Source organism: Mastomys coucha, unplaced genomic scaffold (assembly GCF_008632895.1).
Source record: "Mastomys coucha isolate ucsf_1 unplaced genomic scaffold, UCSF_Mcou_1 pScaffold15, whole genome shotgun sequence".
Lineage (NCBI taxonomy): Eukaryota > Metazoa > Chordata > Mammalia > Rodentia > Muridae > Mastomys > Mastomys coucha.
In genome coordinates, this window is record NW_022196897.1 from 12726809 (window position 1) to 12744673 (window position 17865).

The 17865-nt window shown below is 48.0% G+C and overlaps 1 protein-coding gene across 1 annotated transcript in view; it reads left to right on the top strand.

Moving 5' to 3' along the window:
* The window catches only part of Exd3 (exonuclease 3'-5' domain containing 3), a 41863-nt gene that overhangs the window by 5894 nt on the left and 18104 nt on the right, over positions 1-17865 (top strand). The window contains 6 exon segments of the mRNA XM_031373174.1: positions 7188-7422; positions 8237-8371; positions 8374-8437; positions 8636-8754; positions 9058-9411; positions 10350-10421. Coding sequence (XP_031229034.1) covers positions 7188-7422; positions 8237-8371; positions 8374-8437; positions 8636-8754; positions 9058-9411; positions 10350-10421 — 979 coding nt within the window.

Genomic DNA, 17865 nt, shown 5'->3' on the forward strand with positions numbered 1-17865 from the left:
TTTAAGTTTTTTAGGTAAAGTCTCATTGTGCACCTCTGGCTGGCCTGGAACTCACTATGTTGACCAGCTATCCTTGAACTCACAAAGATCCTCCTGCTTCTGCCTCCTAAATTCTGGGAGTAAAGATGGGTGCCACCACACCTACCTGAAATTGTCAAATTTAACTTCAGTGACAAAAGACTCTCACATGTGCACAGAAATAGGATGGAGAGGACCCTGCATCCACAGGGTAATAGAGGACTGAGCATGGTCATTCATAGTCACAGGATGGATGATGGCACAGATAAGCACAGCATGGGAGACTGTTGTGGGGCTGGAATGCTGGGGTGGGTTAAATAGGCACGTGCCCCACAGACTAACATGTTTGAATGTGTGGCCATAGGGAGTGACAATATAAAGAGGTGTGGCCTTGCTGGAGGAAGTGCATCACTGTGTAAACAAGCTTTAAGGTTATGTACGCTCAAGCTATGGCCAGGGTGGCACTGTCTCCTTCTGCTGCCTGCAGATCTCAGCTCCTTCTCCAGCACCATGTCTGCCTATGTGCCCCCATGCTTCCCACCATGATGATAACAGTCCAAACCTCCAAACTGTAAGCCAGCCCAATTAAATGTTTGCCTTTCTAAGAGTCACCGTAGTCGTGGCATCTCTTCACAGCAATAAAACCCTAAGACAGATGTTTTATATTGAGCCTAGACAGTAAGTTCACAAGTGCATTGACACTTGTATTTTGTGTACTTTACCATCGACCAGTTGTGTCCCAACAGATAATTTATTTTACTTATTTATTTGTATTTATTTATTTTATATATGTGAGCACATTGTAGCTGTCTTGAGACATACTCCAGAAGAGGTATCAGATCCCATTACAGATGGTTGTGAGCCACCATGTGCTTGCTGGGATTTGAACTCAGGACCTCTGGAAGAGCAATCAGTGCTCTTAACCGCTGAGCCATCTCTCCAGCCTAGATAATTTATTTTTAAAATGGTGCTTATAGCCTAAAAAACTGATTGGAAAACAACATTTATTGACTCTACTTTAAAGTGAAGAAAAATTCTTTTTTTGTTGTTTTTGTTTGTTTCTTTGTTTCTTTGTTTTTCGAGACAGGGTTTTTCCATGTAGCCCTGCCTGTCCTGGAACTCACCCTGTAGATCAGGCTGGCCTTGAACTCAGACATCTGCCTGCCTCTGCCTCCCAAGTGCTGGGATCAAAGGCATGTGCCACCACTGCCCAGCATGAAGAAAAGTTCTAAGACAGGAGTTATAGTGACAGCCATTTAGAGGCTGGAGACTTGGAAGCAAGAAGTCTGACATTGACTTCAAAGACTATGTATGCAGGAACATAGCCATGGGGCCCAGGAGGACTCAGGAGCCAGAAGCCAGGTAGGTGTTGTTGTTGTTGTTGTTGTTGTTGTTTTGAACAACCAGGATGAAAGCAAGATCCTGGGAGGCCTTGCAGGGGACAAAGTGAGGTGACAGGAAATCTGGGGATGAGACTGGGCACTTACAGAGAAAAAGCAGTGTCACTCAAGTTAGCTTTGAAGGCTGAGATTACAAGTTCCAGCAGCTCCATTGTTTGACCTCTCTGGGGATGTTCCTGCGGTCTACACCTCTCTGGGGAGGTTCCTGCAGTCTACATCATAACATCATAGAGAAGAGGAGAGCACATGGCCACACACACATGGTAGTTGTACTACAACTAACTCAATCCCAGAGACCAAGCCGCACTTTTTAAAAAAGATTTATTTATTTTTATGTATATGCGTGCTGTCTGCATGTACACCTGCATGCCAGCAGAGGGCATCAGATCACATTATAGATGGTTGTGAGCCATCCTGTGGTTGCTGGGAATTTAGGACCTCTGGGAAAATAACCAGCATCCCTAAGTGCTAAGCCATCTCTCCAGCCCCAAGCCCCAGCTCTTAACAATTGCATACCTCAGCAGAGCCACCCCAGAAGCTGAGATTCCAGCACACATGCCCATCATCCAAGTCATAGCAGGCTCCATGCTGAAGCTGGGAAGTTCCCACTCCATCCTCCAGGAGGGCAGAAAGCTGGCAGACACTGTTGCTCTTGCTGAGCCTTGTCTTGCAGAGCACCAGTTGTTATGCCTCAGGATCATAGGCCAACCTTATACTTACATGTACTAGCACAGACCACTCAAACTGGAGCCCCGGGAAGCAGAAGAAAACAGAGACACAGGAACTCTCTAAATAAATAATGCTGTCTTTCTGGTTGGTATAAAAAAACAACAACAATACCCAAAGGCTTAACAAAATCAACTAATCAGCTTGAAGATGTCTTCTAAAAAGTACTACAAAAGGCAGGGCAGTGTGGCGCATGCCTTTAATCCCAGCACTTGTGAGGCAGAGGCTGGTGGATTTCTGAGTTTGAGGCCAGCTTGGTCTACAGAGTGAGTTCCAGAACAGCCAGGGCTATACAGAGAAACTCTGTCTTGAAAAACCAAGAAAGAAAAAGAAAACAAAAAGAAAAAAAAATAAGTAAAGATTTTTTTTTTTTTTGGTTAAAAATTTTGTCAAGAAAGCCAAACATCTAGATAATGATAGCTTTAGGGAAAATGAGCAAGGACAGCCATAGGAGAACAGTGAGGATCGTCAGATAGGCCCTGGAGGAGAGGATGCCCTAGCCTGACAAACAGGCCTGTCATGAACTATCTTAACACAATGTGGAGAACTTCCAAATTTCCAAAAGAGCAGGTCACACCAGGGGTCAAGTGTAGGAATGGTTCTCACTCCCTGTCACGCACCGGGAGCCTGTGTCCAGGAGCCAACCTGCATTCTGGATTGTGATCTCAGCCCAGGGTCCACAGCTCCACCGAGCTCACAGAGCAGCCTGAGTGGGAGATACACCTTGGATGGACATCACTGCATACACATGCCAGGCACTGTATATAAGATACGTCTAGAAGCTTTGTTTTACCATAACCTGAGAGGCAAAGCCTCATTTGCAGGAAGATGGGTCATTCTTGGTGGAATGGAAAAGCCTCATCGGCAGAAATAATTAGCTCGGAGGATGTGGCTGGGTTGTGGGCCACGCGTTTGCACTCACAGCATGGACCTCTCCTGCTATTACTTTTGGGCCATTCAAACCTCCTGAGAGTGACCACACTGGGGAGATGCTCTCTCCAAGTTGACCTGAAAGTGGCTGGGCCTTGGGAAGGGGGAAGGAGTACAAGATTTGTACTATAGTTCTGTAGAATTCCTGTTCATGAGAGTGACTTTGAGAAAAATAAAAACCTTAAAACACAGTAACTTGATATCAGCAACAGACAGACAAGGCTCTCTCCCTACAGCAGTATCCCAGGATGACCTCTGTGAGACTAGAAAGGCTGAGCCCCAAAGTCCTCATTTGGCATCTACGGCAGCAATGCCACACGGCCCCCAGTGTTTCCAGGGAAGGGGTTTGGGGGATGCCCTCAAATCTGCCCTGCTAAGAGCCCAGGGCACTGGGGCATGCTCTGTTTGCCCTTTGCTCCCAAGCCCCCATCCTCACTGCCTGCTTCTAGATGTCAGGCCAGGCTCTGACATCTGCAGAACTGAATGGATGACCTTGGCTTTGGAGTATCTCCTCTTCCCTCTTTCTTCCTCTTTCATCCCTCCAGAAGTTGTTGCCAAGTTTTGAACACCAACTAGAGGTTTGTCCCTGACCTCAAGGATCAAATGCCTTTGTGTCCTCGACCATGGGTAATAGTCTGGAAAGCTGGCAGAGTTGTGGGGTTGGGAGGAGGCCTCTGCTGTGCACATAACACGGGGCCTGACTGAAGGGGAAGCGGGGGTGGGCTTCCTGGAGGGCAAAGCAGGGCTCTGTCCCTGAGGTTAGTGGGACTGAGCCAGGAGAGAGAGCCCAGACCTTGGGGAGATTGTATAGCCCAGAGTAGAAACTGGAAGACACACACCTCTGCTGCCCCTCAGGCAGAGGCACCTGAGGCTGCTCTAGGGAAATCTAGGCACAGCCTTGCTGTGAAATGCCATCCTAGTAACCACAGATACACAATCCCCTCCTCACAGACTTGCCTCTGGCCCCTTCTCCAAGTAGTGTAGACTCTCAGAGGACATCCTGCAGTCTGGAGTGGGGACCAAGGCTGGAAGCAAGGGCAGAATCTTGAGGGGGGCCTCTGAGTAGGTGAAGACCAACCATCTGGACAAGACAGCTGGCCACAGCACAAGAGGTAAGGGGCATGTGGGGGGGGGGGCTCAGTGTTGCCTGATGTGCTTGCCCTCCATGCTCTCCCTGAGGAAGACAGAAGTGAGGCAGATTGAAGCAAGTGTCGATATGTAAACATCAAGCCTTGATGTTTGCTCTGAGGCCTGATCCAGGCACCGAAGAAAGTACTCACCCACTGCTGAGTGCTTTCTACTGAGGAATCCCCATTTTAGTGGGGAAGGCAGGAAGCAGAAGTCATGCCACAATGTCAGGAAGGCCCTACCCTGAAAAGAGACATAAAAGCCTTAGCAGGGCTGCTGCCCCAGGTCATCTGTTTGAGATCTAAAGGAAGGCCTCTGCTGTGCACATAACACACGGGGCCTGACTGAAGGGGAAGGGGGGGGGTAGGCTTCCTGGAGGGCAAAGCAGGGCTCTGTCCCTGAGGTTAGTGGGACTGAGCCGGGAGAGAGAGCCCAGACCTTGGGGAGATTGTATAGCCCAGAGTAGAAACTGGAAGACACATACCTCTGCTGCCCCTCCTGTCTTTGCCCACAGGAGGACAGAACCCTCCTTTTGGATGTCCGAAAGTCCCCTGTCTCTCTTTCCATGCTTTGTCCCAATGTCATTGCCCAGCAGTCCCTAGCGGTACCTGTGCTACAAGTAGTTCATAGAGGTGCATGTATTGGTGTCTGGGCTAGTCTGTAATCAGTACATGGTGACCTCCACTAGCAGCAGAGCCCTGCCACCATTTGTGTCCTCAGGTAGACACCGAGTACCACTGAAGACCAATATTCATCCACAACCACAAAAGGTGCCTGGACTGCCAGCCTGAGAGAGGCTGCATCTTACCTAACCCATAGCCATCCACTCACGGCACCCCTAGGTACAGGCTTGACCTGGGCACTTCTGCCCATCTGCTAGGCTGATATCTTCCTGGCCTCCAAACCAAGCAGCTGGACATCTAAGATCAACATGTTAGCAGCCCAGGATGGGCCGGATGGGCATGTGGGCCACTGTGCCAAGGGCATGGTTCTATGTAGGGGACCAGATGCATGCCTGCGATGAGGGCAGCTCAACTCTGGCAGCTCACAGCTTCTGGGGCTGTCACTGCTGGCAACTTTTTTTTGCTTCTGCAGAAAAGGGTGCATCAAGATCTGGGCTGACCGCATGCTGAAAAGTTATCCCAGGTTGCTATGTACATACCGCACTGCTTCGAAGCTCTGGCCAATTCCTTTGAGGCTTAGAGCAATCCTGGGGGAAGCTTTTTTTCTGTTTTTTAGTGTGCACCTTTGTGCTGTGCAGCTTCCATAAGCATCAGGTGAGGTGCACATGCTGATCCAGAGAGCTTTCCCAGTGCTCACAGACCAATGGAGCCCCTGTAGCTGCAGGACTGGAGTGAAACCATGAAGGGTGCAAAGTAGGGGCAGGACAGGTCTATCTATACATGTGCACCTTCAAAGAGCAGCTGCTCTGTGTGGATGTGTCCGTGTTGTGATTGAATCCATTCTTAGGTGTGCATATGGTCCTGGGGTCAGATCCCAGAGTTGTCTTGAGGGTGCAAAGCTGTCCTTAGTCTCCAGCCACAACATCCTGGGAGAATGGAGGGGCTCTTGAGGTCTTGATGTGGCACACACAGGAGTATGGCTAACCAGTGTCCTGGCAGAGGGTGGCATCCAGCCAGAGCAGCAGTAAGCCACTGGGGAGGAGGGACAGTGAATCACCAGAGAGGAATGCACAGCCCTTGGGTGAGGTCCGGAAGGCTAGTCCCCCCTGGGTGCCAAGGCCAAGCTGGCCGGAACAGCAGCGGATATCCTGAAGAATGTGGAGGAGTTTCCACATATTGTCGTCCACGTGGGAACCCATGGCCAAGGGGAAACAGACACCTCAGGATGCAGGGGGCACCGAAGCCATCTGGGCAGGCAGCCCGATGGAGGCATGATCTCCTTGAGAGACATGGAGGCCATGGAGACCAGAGGTCATGAGGGCAAAGAGTTATAACTATTGGGGGTCCCCACACTTAAGTCATCCCCTGGCTTCATGGACTTGAACTTGTCCAGTGTATGTCCTTTGATGAAACCCATGATGCCCAACTGTCCCTTGTCCTAGATTTCCCAGAGATCTGAGGGGCTCTGCTAGCTTCACAGACACTTCTATTCCTGCACTGGACACAAAGTACTAGATGAGGGTAGCCAAATTGGGAGGACTCAGCTCCATGAGGAGTAGGTCACTACTGATCTGGTGCTGAGTCTTGCTCTCTGTCCTAACCACAAGCTGCCTGAACATTCTTGGTCTCCCCCAGACCCTGAGAGCCCATCTGATCACAGAGGATAAAGAAGGGAAAGGCGCAGCATATTGTCTACAGGGCAAGAGTCAGAGGGAGGAAAATCAGGGGACACCATGAAAAAACCAGGAAGCCAGGAAAGCCCTGACCAGACAGAAGGGCTGATGAACATCCCTAGCCACATAGCTGTATAGAGTTGGGGGCTTAGAGATACAGACAGGCCTGAGTAGAGGTGGCTGCATGGCAACCTGGTCTCTCAGGATCTTTGGACATGCAAGGCTTAGCCAGACCTGCTGAGATCAGCTGAGCCCCCTGGGCCTATGGAAGTCCTCATTGATGACCCCCACAGGACCTAGTAAAGCAGAGACTCTGGCTGCTGGAACTGTCAGAGTGAAGCTGTCACTACTACCCATTGTTCCCTAGAATTCTCACTCCCCAAGCAGCAGCTACCAGCTGTGGTGTCTGAGAGACTGAGCCAACTCAGGCTTCACGGGAGGTGAGCACCTTGCCTCAGGGTGAAGTTCTGCTTGGGACAGCCCCATTCCTTGGGGCAGTGACAACAAATGGCATAATCTGCCACCTGTCTGGATAGGATGTGTCCTATGGCCAGATCCATGGCCAGGCTGGACACAACCCAGGACCGGAGCATGAGATGTCTCATAGCCATAGATGGCAAACTGCTCCCCACTACCAGTCCTAAGGAGAAGCCCAAGAACATAGACCCTTGTGAGCCCCCTCTATGAAGAAGCCAAAAGTATGCCACTGTCCCAGGATATGTGGGAGACATGACACATGTTAAGGCACAGGACAAGAATGTCTCCAGTCCTGCTCCTTTTAGGGTAACCCAAACTGATTTAAGCCTGAAGGAGCTGCAGGTGAATGTGAAGAAGGGCTACTACCAGCTAGCCATCTCTAGGGATAGCATCTACTTCCTGGCCCTCTGGGAGGGTGTGGCCAGGGGTCAGGCTGCACTGCTACAGGTGAGTACCTTGATTAGGACTGTAGACGTGCTACCCACTAGCCACTCTGTAGAGGTCTTAGGGAGTGGAATTTGTAGACCAGGCCAGACCTGTATACCATGCACAGCACACCTTACTCTCTGACCTCTACCTCCAAACCACTGTGAGAATGACATGTTCTCTATGGCAAGAATAGGGACCCTCTGAGGCTGACAAGGCACCAGGACTTCCTGAGTATCAGTGCTTATAAACCATCATGCCAGCCTGCAGAAGGTGCCTGTGTTAAACTTTTTATTGATTGGACCAAATACCTGACATGCACACCTTAAGGAGAGAAAGACTGATTTTAGCTCACAGATGGAGGGTACAGTTCATCATGCCAGCAAAGACATGACAGGCGGAATGTGAGAAGAATGGTCATTGCATCCACAATCAGGAAGCAGAGAAGTGGGTGCTGGTACTCAGCCTCACTCTTTTTTCCCTCAGTCCAGGACCTCTGCTCATGGAGCAATGCCACATACAGTCAGGATGAGGTCTCCCATTGCAGTTAACTTAGTCTAGAAACTATCTCATAGACATGCCTAGAGGTTTGTGTCCTAGTGATGCACAATCGTGAGAAGGTGACTGTATCAGTCATCACAGTGCCTAAGGCCTCCTTGCTCACCTGATGGGGCCTGGGATGCCCATGGACACACAAGCACCTCCTCCATTCTGGCCATACTGCTGGGAAGGCTGCCTCTTCCAGGGCCTTGATCCCTCTAGCTGCTCTGGATCATAATCCCTGCTGATCAATGTTACCCCTGGCCATAATGTCTGTCTTTCTCTCTCCATATAGCCTGGCAGGATTGGTGTGGACTTGGAGTGGAAGAGATCTCCATTTGCTGTGCTGGGCCAGTCTCATGCATCCTTTCTGCAAGTAGCTAAGGAATGTATTCTGTTGGATGTGCCTGAACTCTCTCCCACCTGGAGGGTGGGACACAGTCTTTCTCTAGGCTACTGTCCCAGCTTCTCTCAGACTACTCTATCACCAAACTAGGTGGGCACAGCTCCCCAGGCCCCTGCCCAGTCCACACCACTACACCAGACTCTTCCCCTCCATGTGCCCTTAGGAAGCACTAGGCAAGCTCTAGAGTCAGAAAAACAAAACTCACCTGAGCACCAGATTCCCACAGGCTATGGATGGTGGCAGATCTGAAGAAACTGGGCAATGTTGATCCTGCCCCGGCTGGTGCAGAACACCACATTTGGGGCAATGTGGACCCGCTGCTGGTGCACAAGCAGGAGAGCATCCACACTTCCCTAACCCTGAAGCCCTCTCCTTGCTGCCAAGCTTCCCCAAAAGCAACTGGTCAAGTGGGCTCTGTAGGATGATCTGTTTGGCCCTTCTTCCTTGTCTGGATAACCATCAAGTTGGTCCCACAAGGGTCAGGGCAGAACCCACAGAATTTAAGGGAGCGGTCCCTGCTGCCTGCACAGCACCCCCAACCCTCCTGGTGTGAGGCACTTCTTGGCTGTGTGCTCTGAGCAGGAGCCCTAGTAGGCCAGGTATCTTCCCTGAAGAGCCTGGGTGGCTGGTGGCTGCAGCCTGTGGCTTACACACAGCCATGCTCAGTGTCCCTGGCACCTCCTTCTGCAGTGGCAGGGTGAAGGGGACAGGGATTTTACTGGCACAGGAGTAGGATGACACAGGCTGGTGTGGCAAGCCATCATCCCCCAGGGCCAGTGCCTCACTTCAACAGGGTTTCTTTGACAGAAGGGTGGGGGACGACATTATCTGTGGATAAGACTGGAGAGCCACGAGGCCTGAACCTCCTGGTATAGCAAGGACTGGGCAAGCTCTTGAGCAAAGCACAGCAGCTCTCCAACTGGTACTGATGACCACTTTGTGAGGAGGAGCTTGTCTATATGGGTGTAGAAGGGCAGAGCAGAGCTGTAACCACACACACACACACACACACACACACACACACACACACACACACACCTCCTTACCTTCTGCACAGGCTAATTGTATGTCAATTTGACACAGGCTAGAGTCATCTGAGAAGAGGGAGTCCCGATTGAGAAATGACTCCATAAGACTAGGCTGTAGGGAAGCCTGTAGAACATTTTCTTAATTAGTGACTGATGGGGATGACACCCCTGAAGTCATGAGTTCTATAAGAAAGAAGTAAGCCAGTAAGCAGCACCCTCTATGGCCTCTACATCCACTCCTGCCTCCAGGTTCCTTCCCTGTTTGAGTTCCTAGCCTGACTTCCTTTGATGGTGATGATACTGTAGTGTGAGCCAAATAAGGCCTTTCCTCCCTGAGTCGCTTTGGTCATGGTGTCTCATCAGAGCAATAGTAACCTTAATTAAGGCACTTCTCCATACACTGCAACTGAGGCTGTCTCTGCCCACTAGGCTACAGATGCCTCCTGCTCAGTGGAGGTACACCAAGCCTTGTGAAGAAAGCCTGACCACTTCTGCCACCCAGGGGACCTAGGCAGAAGACAGGAGTCCAGACACAGGGAGAGACCAGCATCACAGGAGCCCACACTGCAGGCGGCTGCAACCCTCCCCAGGAAGGCAGGTACTTGAGGCCTCTTACTCAGTATTCTTGGGGAAAGGAGTCAGTGTCTAGGCTTGGGACTTATGGACACGAGGCAGCAGCATGATTCCCTAGATCATGGTGGGTCTTTCCTGAGGGCAGGTGTTATGTTCCCACCATGATTCAAGGTAACACCTGGCCATTTACATGAGTTTCTCCCTCCCGCCAGTACTTCCCACTTCATGCCTCCCAAGGTCCTCTGTGTAGCATTGTTTGTTTGGCCTGTGTTTCTGAATCCTGTAGTTCATAAAGCTGGTGACACTCTTAAGTAAACAGAGCTGACCTTTCACTACACAGGTGACTCAGCTGAGACATATTGCAAGTGCCTGTGACCACCAGGGAAGTTGCTATCTCCAAGGTCCCTGCCAGGGCCTTCCATGTAATATGTGACAGCATGCTCTGGGGGCTTGCACAGAGCCTTGCTGTCTTGGTGCAGATGTAGATATGTTTGCTGGACAACAATAAGGAGCACCACAGGGCAGCTGAGGAGAGTAGTGAGAGGGGTCCTGGTCACTACAATGTATACCAGCAGCCAGCACTACACCTGCCTCCTGCTCATCCACAGCTCAGGGCTGTGAAGGAAGAACTAGTGGGGAGCCAGTGATCAGGGAGAGGCTTTCCACCTGAAATCCAGAAGACACAGAGGGTGCTGTAAGTGATGGCCTGTGAACCATAGCAGACATCATCACAATGCTAGGCCTGGGCCCCTATAGCCAACGAAACTCTAGCTCACCCTTAGCTCTGAGCCTAGTGGCCAGGGTCCGCTTCTCATCAGCACAGTCCCTTTGTCACAGGGATGACCTAGAAGTCGGTTGAGGAGCTTCTTTCTTCTTGCCTGTTGACCTTGCCTTGGTAGGTATCCATGTTCCTTACTCCTGACCTACTCCAAGCATCACTCCATGCACCTGTCCAAACTCTGGACACTCAGAGGCCTGGTGTTTGTTCTGATGAAGGCCTCTAGCAATACCGAGTAAGCAGAAAGCATCATGGTGAGAACAAGAAGTGACCACATGGCAAAAACTGCAGGGCAGCCAGCTCTTCCCCAGTAACCTGCTCTTGCAGAAGCTAATGGGTTCCATGAGAACTACACCAGTCCCTTCCATGGCTGGTTCTCCCACATCTGACTCCAGCAGGCTCTCCTCTTAAGCCCAGCACTTTAGCATTGCCACATTAGGGACCAAGCTTCCAGCAAATAGATCTTTGGGACCGTAGACATCATATGTAGCTCTCTGCCATAATCAGGCATCATCAAAGCTCTACGAACGCTGGGCGTGGTGGCGCACGCCTTTAGTCCCAGCACTTGGGAGGCAGAGGCAGGCAGATTTCTGAGTTTGAGGCCAGCCTGAAAAGCTCTACAAGCCTTTTCCAGAAGCAGAGAGGATGCTAGTGGGCCATGGTGTAGTATGGTGAGATGAACTTTGCTCAAACTTGGTTGATCAATAATCTCTAGTGGGTGCAGAACATGGTAGTGTACTGCTTTAATCCCAGCACTCTGGAGGCAGAAGCAGATGGGTCTCCATGGGTTTTAAGCCAGCCTGGTCTACATAGCAAATTCCAAGCCAGAGAGAGCTACACAGTGAGACCCTGTCTCAAATAAAAAGAAAAAAGAAAAAAAGAAAAAAAGAAAAAGGGAAAGGGAAAGGAAAAAAAAAACAACCACCAGTGGATATCAAAGAAGCAGCCTTGAATGCCTGAGTGCCTGCCACTGCGGAAGCTCTCATGGGAGTGACGAGCTTAGCTGAGAATCCTGAGTGTGTCATCCTAGCTCTAACTCCACATGAAGGGACTATGAAGGAACTAGCCTGTAAGTTACCTTATCTCAGCCAAGCATGGTGACAAATAAATTTGAATCTGAGACCAGTCCATGACCTGAGACTCTGTCTCAAAATTTTCCAGCTGGCCATTGTAGCACACATCTGTAATCTTAGCTCTGGGGAGTTAGAGACAAGAAGATCAGGAGCTCAGGGTCAGCATTGGGTAAATATCAAGTTCAAGGCTAGTCTGGTCTACATGAGACCTGTCTCAATAAACAGAGAAAAAGTAACTTTTTCTGTTTTGTAGTGCTGGGAATCAAACTCGGGGTCTCAAGCCTGCTTTCAAACACTGAGTTAAAGACCAGGCCTTCAGAGTCATTTCTCTTAAGTGTTGTGACACTGTGCTTGTCTCTAGTGCCTCTAGGCTCTGTCCTCAGCATGGATGACAGGGCATGGTTAAAAAAGGGAGAGAGAGAGGAAAGTCCTTTATCGCCCACAGCCATTCCTGGCTAGTTTAGAACAGAAATTAAAATCACAGTTGGCATTAATAAACTGTGTTCCCAGGCTTGCTGACTTGGTTTTATTTTACTGCATGTCGGTGTGTCTTTCCTTGTTTTTGACATTGTTGTGTCACCAAGTGTCTTCCAGAAAGTGACCACTCGATGAACCCAAAGGGTAGCCTAAGGACCTTCAACACTTGTCTGTGAGAGCCACTGGCACAAGTTTAGTGTGTGAATCCCTCAGCTTGCTGACACAGGCTTGGGCAGAGAGCACACTCTACCTAAAACTGGGGACAGCTGTTGAGTCTGTACAAAGTGGCTCTGGAAGTCACCTCAGGGAGAAGCAATGTTCCCATGAACTGAGTGTTTTCAATCTCTACTCTAGTGCCATCCACATTTAGTAATCTTCTCTGAAAGACTGTGTTCCATTTGTTAAGATTTTCTCCCAAGAACTTTGCTTTCCAGTGCTGTTGTATATACTACACTGCTCTTGTTTTCTGCTCATTGCAGAGATGAGACTGTCTCATCTGTAATCTGCTCATGTCCAGTGACTTCAGCAAACATTCCCTAGCTCACTGGAGCATCTCCATGAAGAAGTGTTATCTACAAAGTTAGGGTTTTTTTTTTTTCCATTTTGTCCAATCCTATCTTCTACTGTTTTTCTACCTCACAACATTAGTGAAGACCACAAACTATAAGTGCTGATGGTGCTGTCTCTTCACTCCTGATTAGGGAAGAATATTTCTTTTGGAGGTCTGGTGATGGCAAATGCTGTGGACTTGGTGTCCAGTGTTGATGTCCACTAGGTACTCAGTTGTCTGCACCTTATGAGTCACTGTTGTCAATTTATAATCTTCCTGGAAGATGTCTGTCATATGTCACACCCATAGGGACAGGGTGCCACTAAGCTTGCTGGCCCTTCTTCAGGATCTGCAGCACTTTATGTGGTACCATTCTCGTTTTTCTTATCCGAAGAAGGATCAGTTAAACATCTTCAGAGATGGCCTATACTCAGTTTGTTAATCCTTCCCTTTACAGTTTCTGTCAGGATTTCAAGCCAAACCTAAGGCTCACACACACTAGGCAAGCGCTCTGTCGCTGAATGTCAGCGCAGTCCCCATCTTGTTCATTTCTGTTCTTGTCTTTAGGGTTTCCTTGCTCTGCTTTCTTGGGGTTGGTCCCAAGCAGAACCCCTGAGGCTTCAGTGTTAAACCTCTCTCACTTTGTGGTTGACATTCACCAGTTTCCCTGTAGCCCAGTCTTCATAGCATCCCAGCAGCTTTGATGTATCATCTTTCATTACAGTTTAACTCTAATCATTTGTGACTGTCCGTCATAGCCTTTCATAAAAGACTTCTTCTCGTTTGTTTGTGTTTTGAGTCAGGGTTTCTCTGTGTAACCCTGGCTGTCTTGGAACTTGCTCTACAGACATCTGGCTGCCTCTGCTTCCCAGTGCTAGGATTAAAGGCATGCACCACTGCTGCCAGGCTAGGCTTCATTTTTTTAAATTTCAAGTCTTGACAGTATTTTCCTTTTTTTTTTTTTTTTAAGGTTTATTTACTTATTTCATGTATGTAAGTACACTGTTGCCGTCTTCAGACACAGCAGAAAAGAGCTTTGGAACCCATTACAGATGATTGTGAGCCACCATGTGGTGGCTGGGAACTGAACTCAGGACCTCTAGAAGAGCAGTCAGTGCTCTTAACAACTAAGCCATCTCTCCAGCACAGTATTTTCTTTTTAACATATTAGTTAAATGCTATTTCTTATAATAGCTGATGGAAATTGGAATTTGTGTCTCAGTTTGTGCTTTTTTATTTGTTTATTTATTTGTTTTTGAGACAAGGTCTCACTATGTAGTCTTGGATGGCCTAGAACTCACTATGTAGACCAGGTTGGCCTCGAACTCATAGAGTTCAAACTCACAGCCTGCCTCTGCTGGGACAGAGGAGTGAACCACCACACCCAGCCTTCAATTCTTGCCTTTTGATTGCTTTTCACCCTTTTGGCTAAGACCAATTATAACTTTTTCTGCTCACCTTTCCTTCTTCCTGATAGTCTTTAGCTTTTACACTAATTCCGATTTCCCTGTTGGTCTGAACTTTATAAATTGTGTTTCTGTTCTTTGGGAGCTACACCAGAAATGCTCATGTTTACTTAAACTATATTTAAAGTCTGGCTGTGGATATGGCTCCTTTGTTACAGGGCTTGCCTAGCATGCATGTGGCCCTGGGGTTGATCTTCAGCACTGCATAAACCAGGCATGGGGCTGCAATCCCAGCATTTAGGAGCTGGAGGCAAGATGATCATAAATTAAAGATCACCCTCTTCAGGCTGGAGGTTGCCTTGGGCTACCTGAGACCCTGTCTCAAAAGCTTAAAATAAGGCCTGGTGTGGCACATACCTTTAATCCCAGCATTGAGGAGGCCAAGTCAGGCAGATCTCTGTGAGCTCATGGCCAGCCTGGTCCACATAATAAGAACCTGTTTCAAAGAATTAAAATAAAAACAATATATTTAACTATATATATTTAAATATATTCAACTTACCTGATGTTATTTTTTAGCATTTAAGTGCTGTGATTTTTTTTTCTGATATCTACAAATCAGACATCACCATGCCTAATTTTATGCATTCGGTGTCATTTAGAGCTGGTGGTTCTCTGGGGACATATACTGCACTGCTGTCCTCTAAAAAGCAAATGCCTTCCTGTGAGTTTCCTGCTCTGTGCTTTAACTAGACTGACTTTCCCTCAGTCTCTGCTTACTGTCTCAGAAGACTAGATGGACAGAGCCTTGAAAAGACCCTCTGTTCTTGCCTTCACTTGCCCTTCAGATCGTGGTGTCGCCCTCTAAAGGCAGGCTGGCAGAAACTTTAGACTTTTGTTTTTACATTTTTTGCATTTTTACATTTTTTTTTCTTTTGTGTGCATGTGCCCTGATGACCAGGTGGAAACTGTAGAACAATCTAAATAAATTAGTTCTCTCCTTCCACCTATGTATCCTGGACACAGAGCGAAGGTCACCAGCCATGGCCGCAGGTGTCTTTACCTACTGAGCAATGCCCTTGGTCCAAGTTTGTTCTTATTTTTTATTTTTTATGCTATTTTTTTGTTGTTGTTTTTTTCAGACATGGTTTCTCTGTATAGGCCTGGCTGTCCTGGAACTCACTCTGTAGACTAGGTTGGCCTCGAACTCAGAAATCCGCCTGCCTCTGCCTCCCAAGTGCTGGGATTAAAGGCGTGTACCACCACCGCCTGGCTTTATGTTTGTTTTTAATTCATCATATAAGTGTATTTTTCTTTTTTTGAGATAGGGTCTTACTCTGTAGACCAGGCTGGCTTTGAGTTCACAGAGCCCTCTGCCTCCTGAGTGCTAGAACTAAAGACGTCTGCCACCATGCCTAGACTATATAAATAAATATGTATTTCTTTTTTCTTTTTTTTTTTTTTAAGACAGGGTTTCTCTGTGTAGCCCTCGCTGTCCTGGAACTCACTCAGTAGACCTGGAACTCACTCAGTAGACCAGGCTGGCCTTGAACTCAGAAATCTGCCTGCCTCTGCCTCCCAAATCCTGGGATTAAAGGCATTTGCCACCACTGCCCAGCTTAGAATATGTATTTCTAACACCACAGAGTACCTGTTTATTTTCCTTAATTTTCATGGCAAAATATACATCCATAAAGTTTTCCAGCCAGGCATGGTGGCACACACTGATCATCCCAGCACTCCAGGGACAGAGACAAGTGGATCTCTATGAGTTGGAGGCCAGCCTGGTCTACATAAGGAGTTCCAGGATGGGCAAAGCTGCATAGTGAGACCCTATTTTGAAAGGATAATGGGGGCTGGAGAGATGGTTCAGAGGTTAACAGCACTGTCTGCTCTTCGAAAGGTCCTGAGTTCAATTCCCAGCAACCATATGGTGATTCACAAACATCTATATAACCTCTTCTGGCCTGCAGGCATACATGCAGGTAGAACTCTGTATACATAATAAATAAAAAATTAATAATAATAAAGATTGCCATTCTAACCATTTGTAGGTATCTGATTCAATGGCATGAAACAAGTTGGGAGTGCTGTGCAACCAACACAGTTCACTTTTTCATCATCTCAGACAGAAACAAAGTAGCCAGTGGGAAGCTAGGATGCTCCCCTACAGCCCCTAGGAACTGCTGTGGAACTCTCCATTGCTATGGATTCAGTGACCCAAGGGCCTTGCATAAGTGAAGCCTGTTGTATTTACCCTTATGTGTATTGGTCCCAAGACTCTTTGCAGATGCCATAATCTGCAGTCACTAGACACCCTTGTAAATGTAGCCTTGTAAATAACATCATTGTATAAACACTATACTGTCATTAGGAAATCATGGTGGTACAGATGACCACCCTGGTAGGCACAATTGTGCAGCACAATAGATATGGAGAGCCCACACAACATTCATCAGACATCGGAGGACTTGATGCACCTATTTTGATTTCTGCAGCCCTCTGGATTTTTTTGTTTGTTTTTTTGTTTTTTGTTTTTCAAGACAGGATTTCTCTGTATAGCCCTGGCTGTCCTGGAACTCACTCTGTAGACCAGGCTGGCTTCAAACTCAGAAATCTGCCTGCCTCTGCCTCCCAAGTGCTGGGATTAAAGTCATGTGCCACCACTGCCTGGCTGCCCTCTGGAGTGCTTTCAGTATACATTTGGTTGAATCTGCAGCTGCAGGGCCTGTGGATATGGAGAGATGATTATTGTATACAGCACATTTCCAGGATTCATCCACATCCTGTCATGTGACAGGATCTCCTTCCTTTTTAAGATCGAGTAATACTCCGTGGCATATTTAGGCCATTTTCTGTGTTTATTGCTGTTGGTGGACACTTGTGTTGGCTCCCTCTTATGGGTACTGTGGGTACTGCTGCTCTGAATACGTGTTGTACACATGGCTGCTTCTGATTCCCTGGAGCACACACTAGGAACCTTTAATAGCTAGATCCCACAATTCTGTGTTTACCTTCTTGAGGAATGATCACACTTCATCCAGTGACCCCACTGTCTGTTCCCTGTTTTGTTTGTTTTATGTATATGAGTACACTGTAGCTCTCTTCAGACACACCAGAAGAGGGCATCAGATCCCATTACAGATGGTTGTCAGCCACCATGTGTTTGCTGGGAATTGAACTCAGAACCTCTGGAAGAGCAGTCAGTGTTCTTAACCACTGAGCCATCTCTTCAGCCCTGTTCCCTGGTTCTTAAACATTTGTCTTTGTTTATTTTGTAGCCCAGACTGGTCTCTAACTCATATCAATCATACCTCAGCTTTCCAAAGCTGGCAATACAGGTGTGGGCCACCACATGATGTTGAGTGTATTTTTGTGTATGTGGCAATTTGAATGTCTTCCTTGGGCAAATATCCTCTCAAGCCCTTTGTCCTTTTTAAATTGGGCAGTTCTTCTTTCATTGTTGAATTGTTGAAGTTTCTTTTATATTCTGGATGTCACTGCTGGATCAGATGTTCAATCTACAAATGTTTTCTGCACTGCGTGTGTATGTGTGTGTGTGTGTGAGAGAGAGAGAGAGAGAGACAGACAGACAGACAGACAGAGACAGAGAGAGACAGAGAAAGAGAGAGA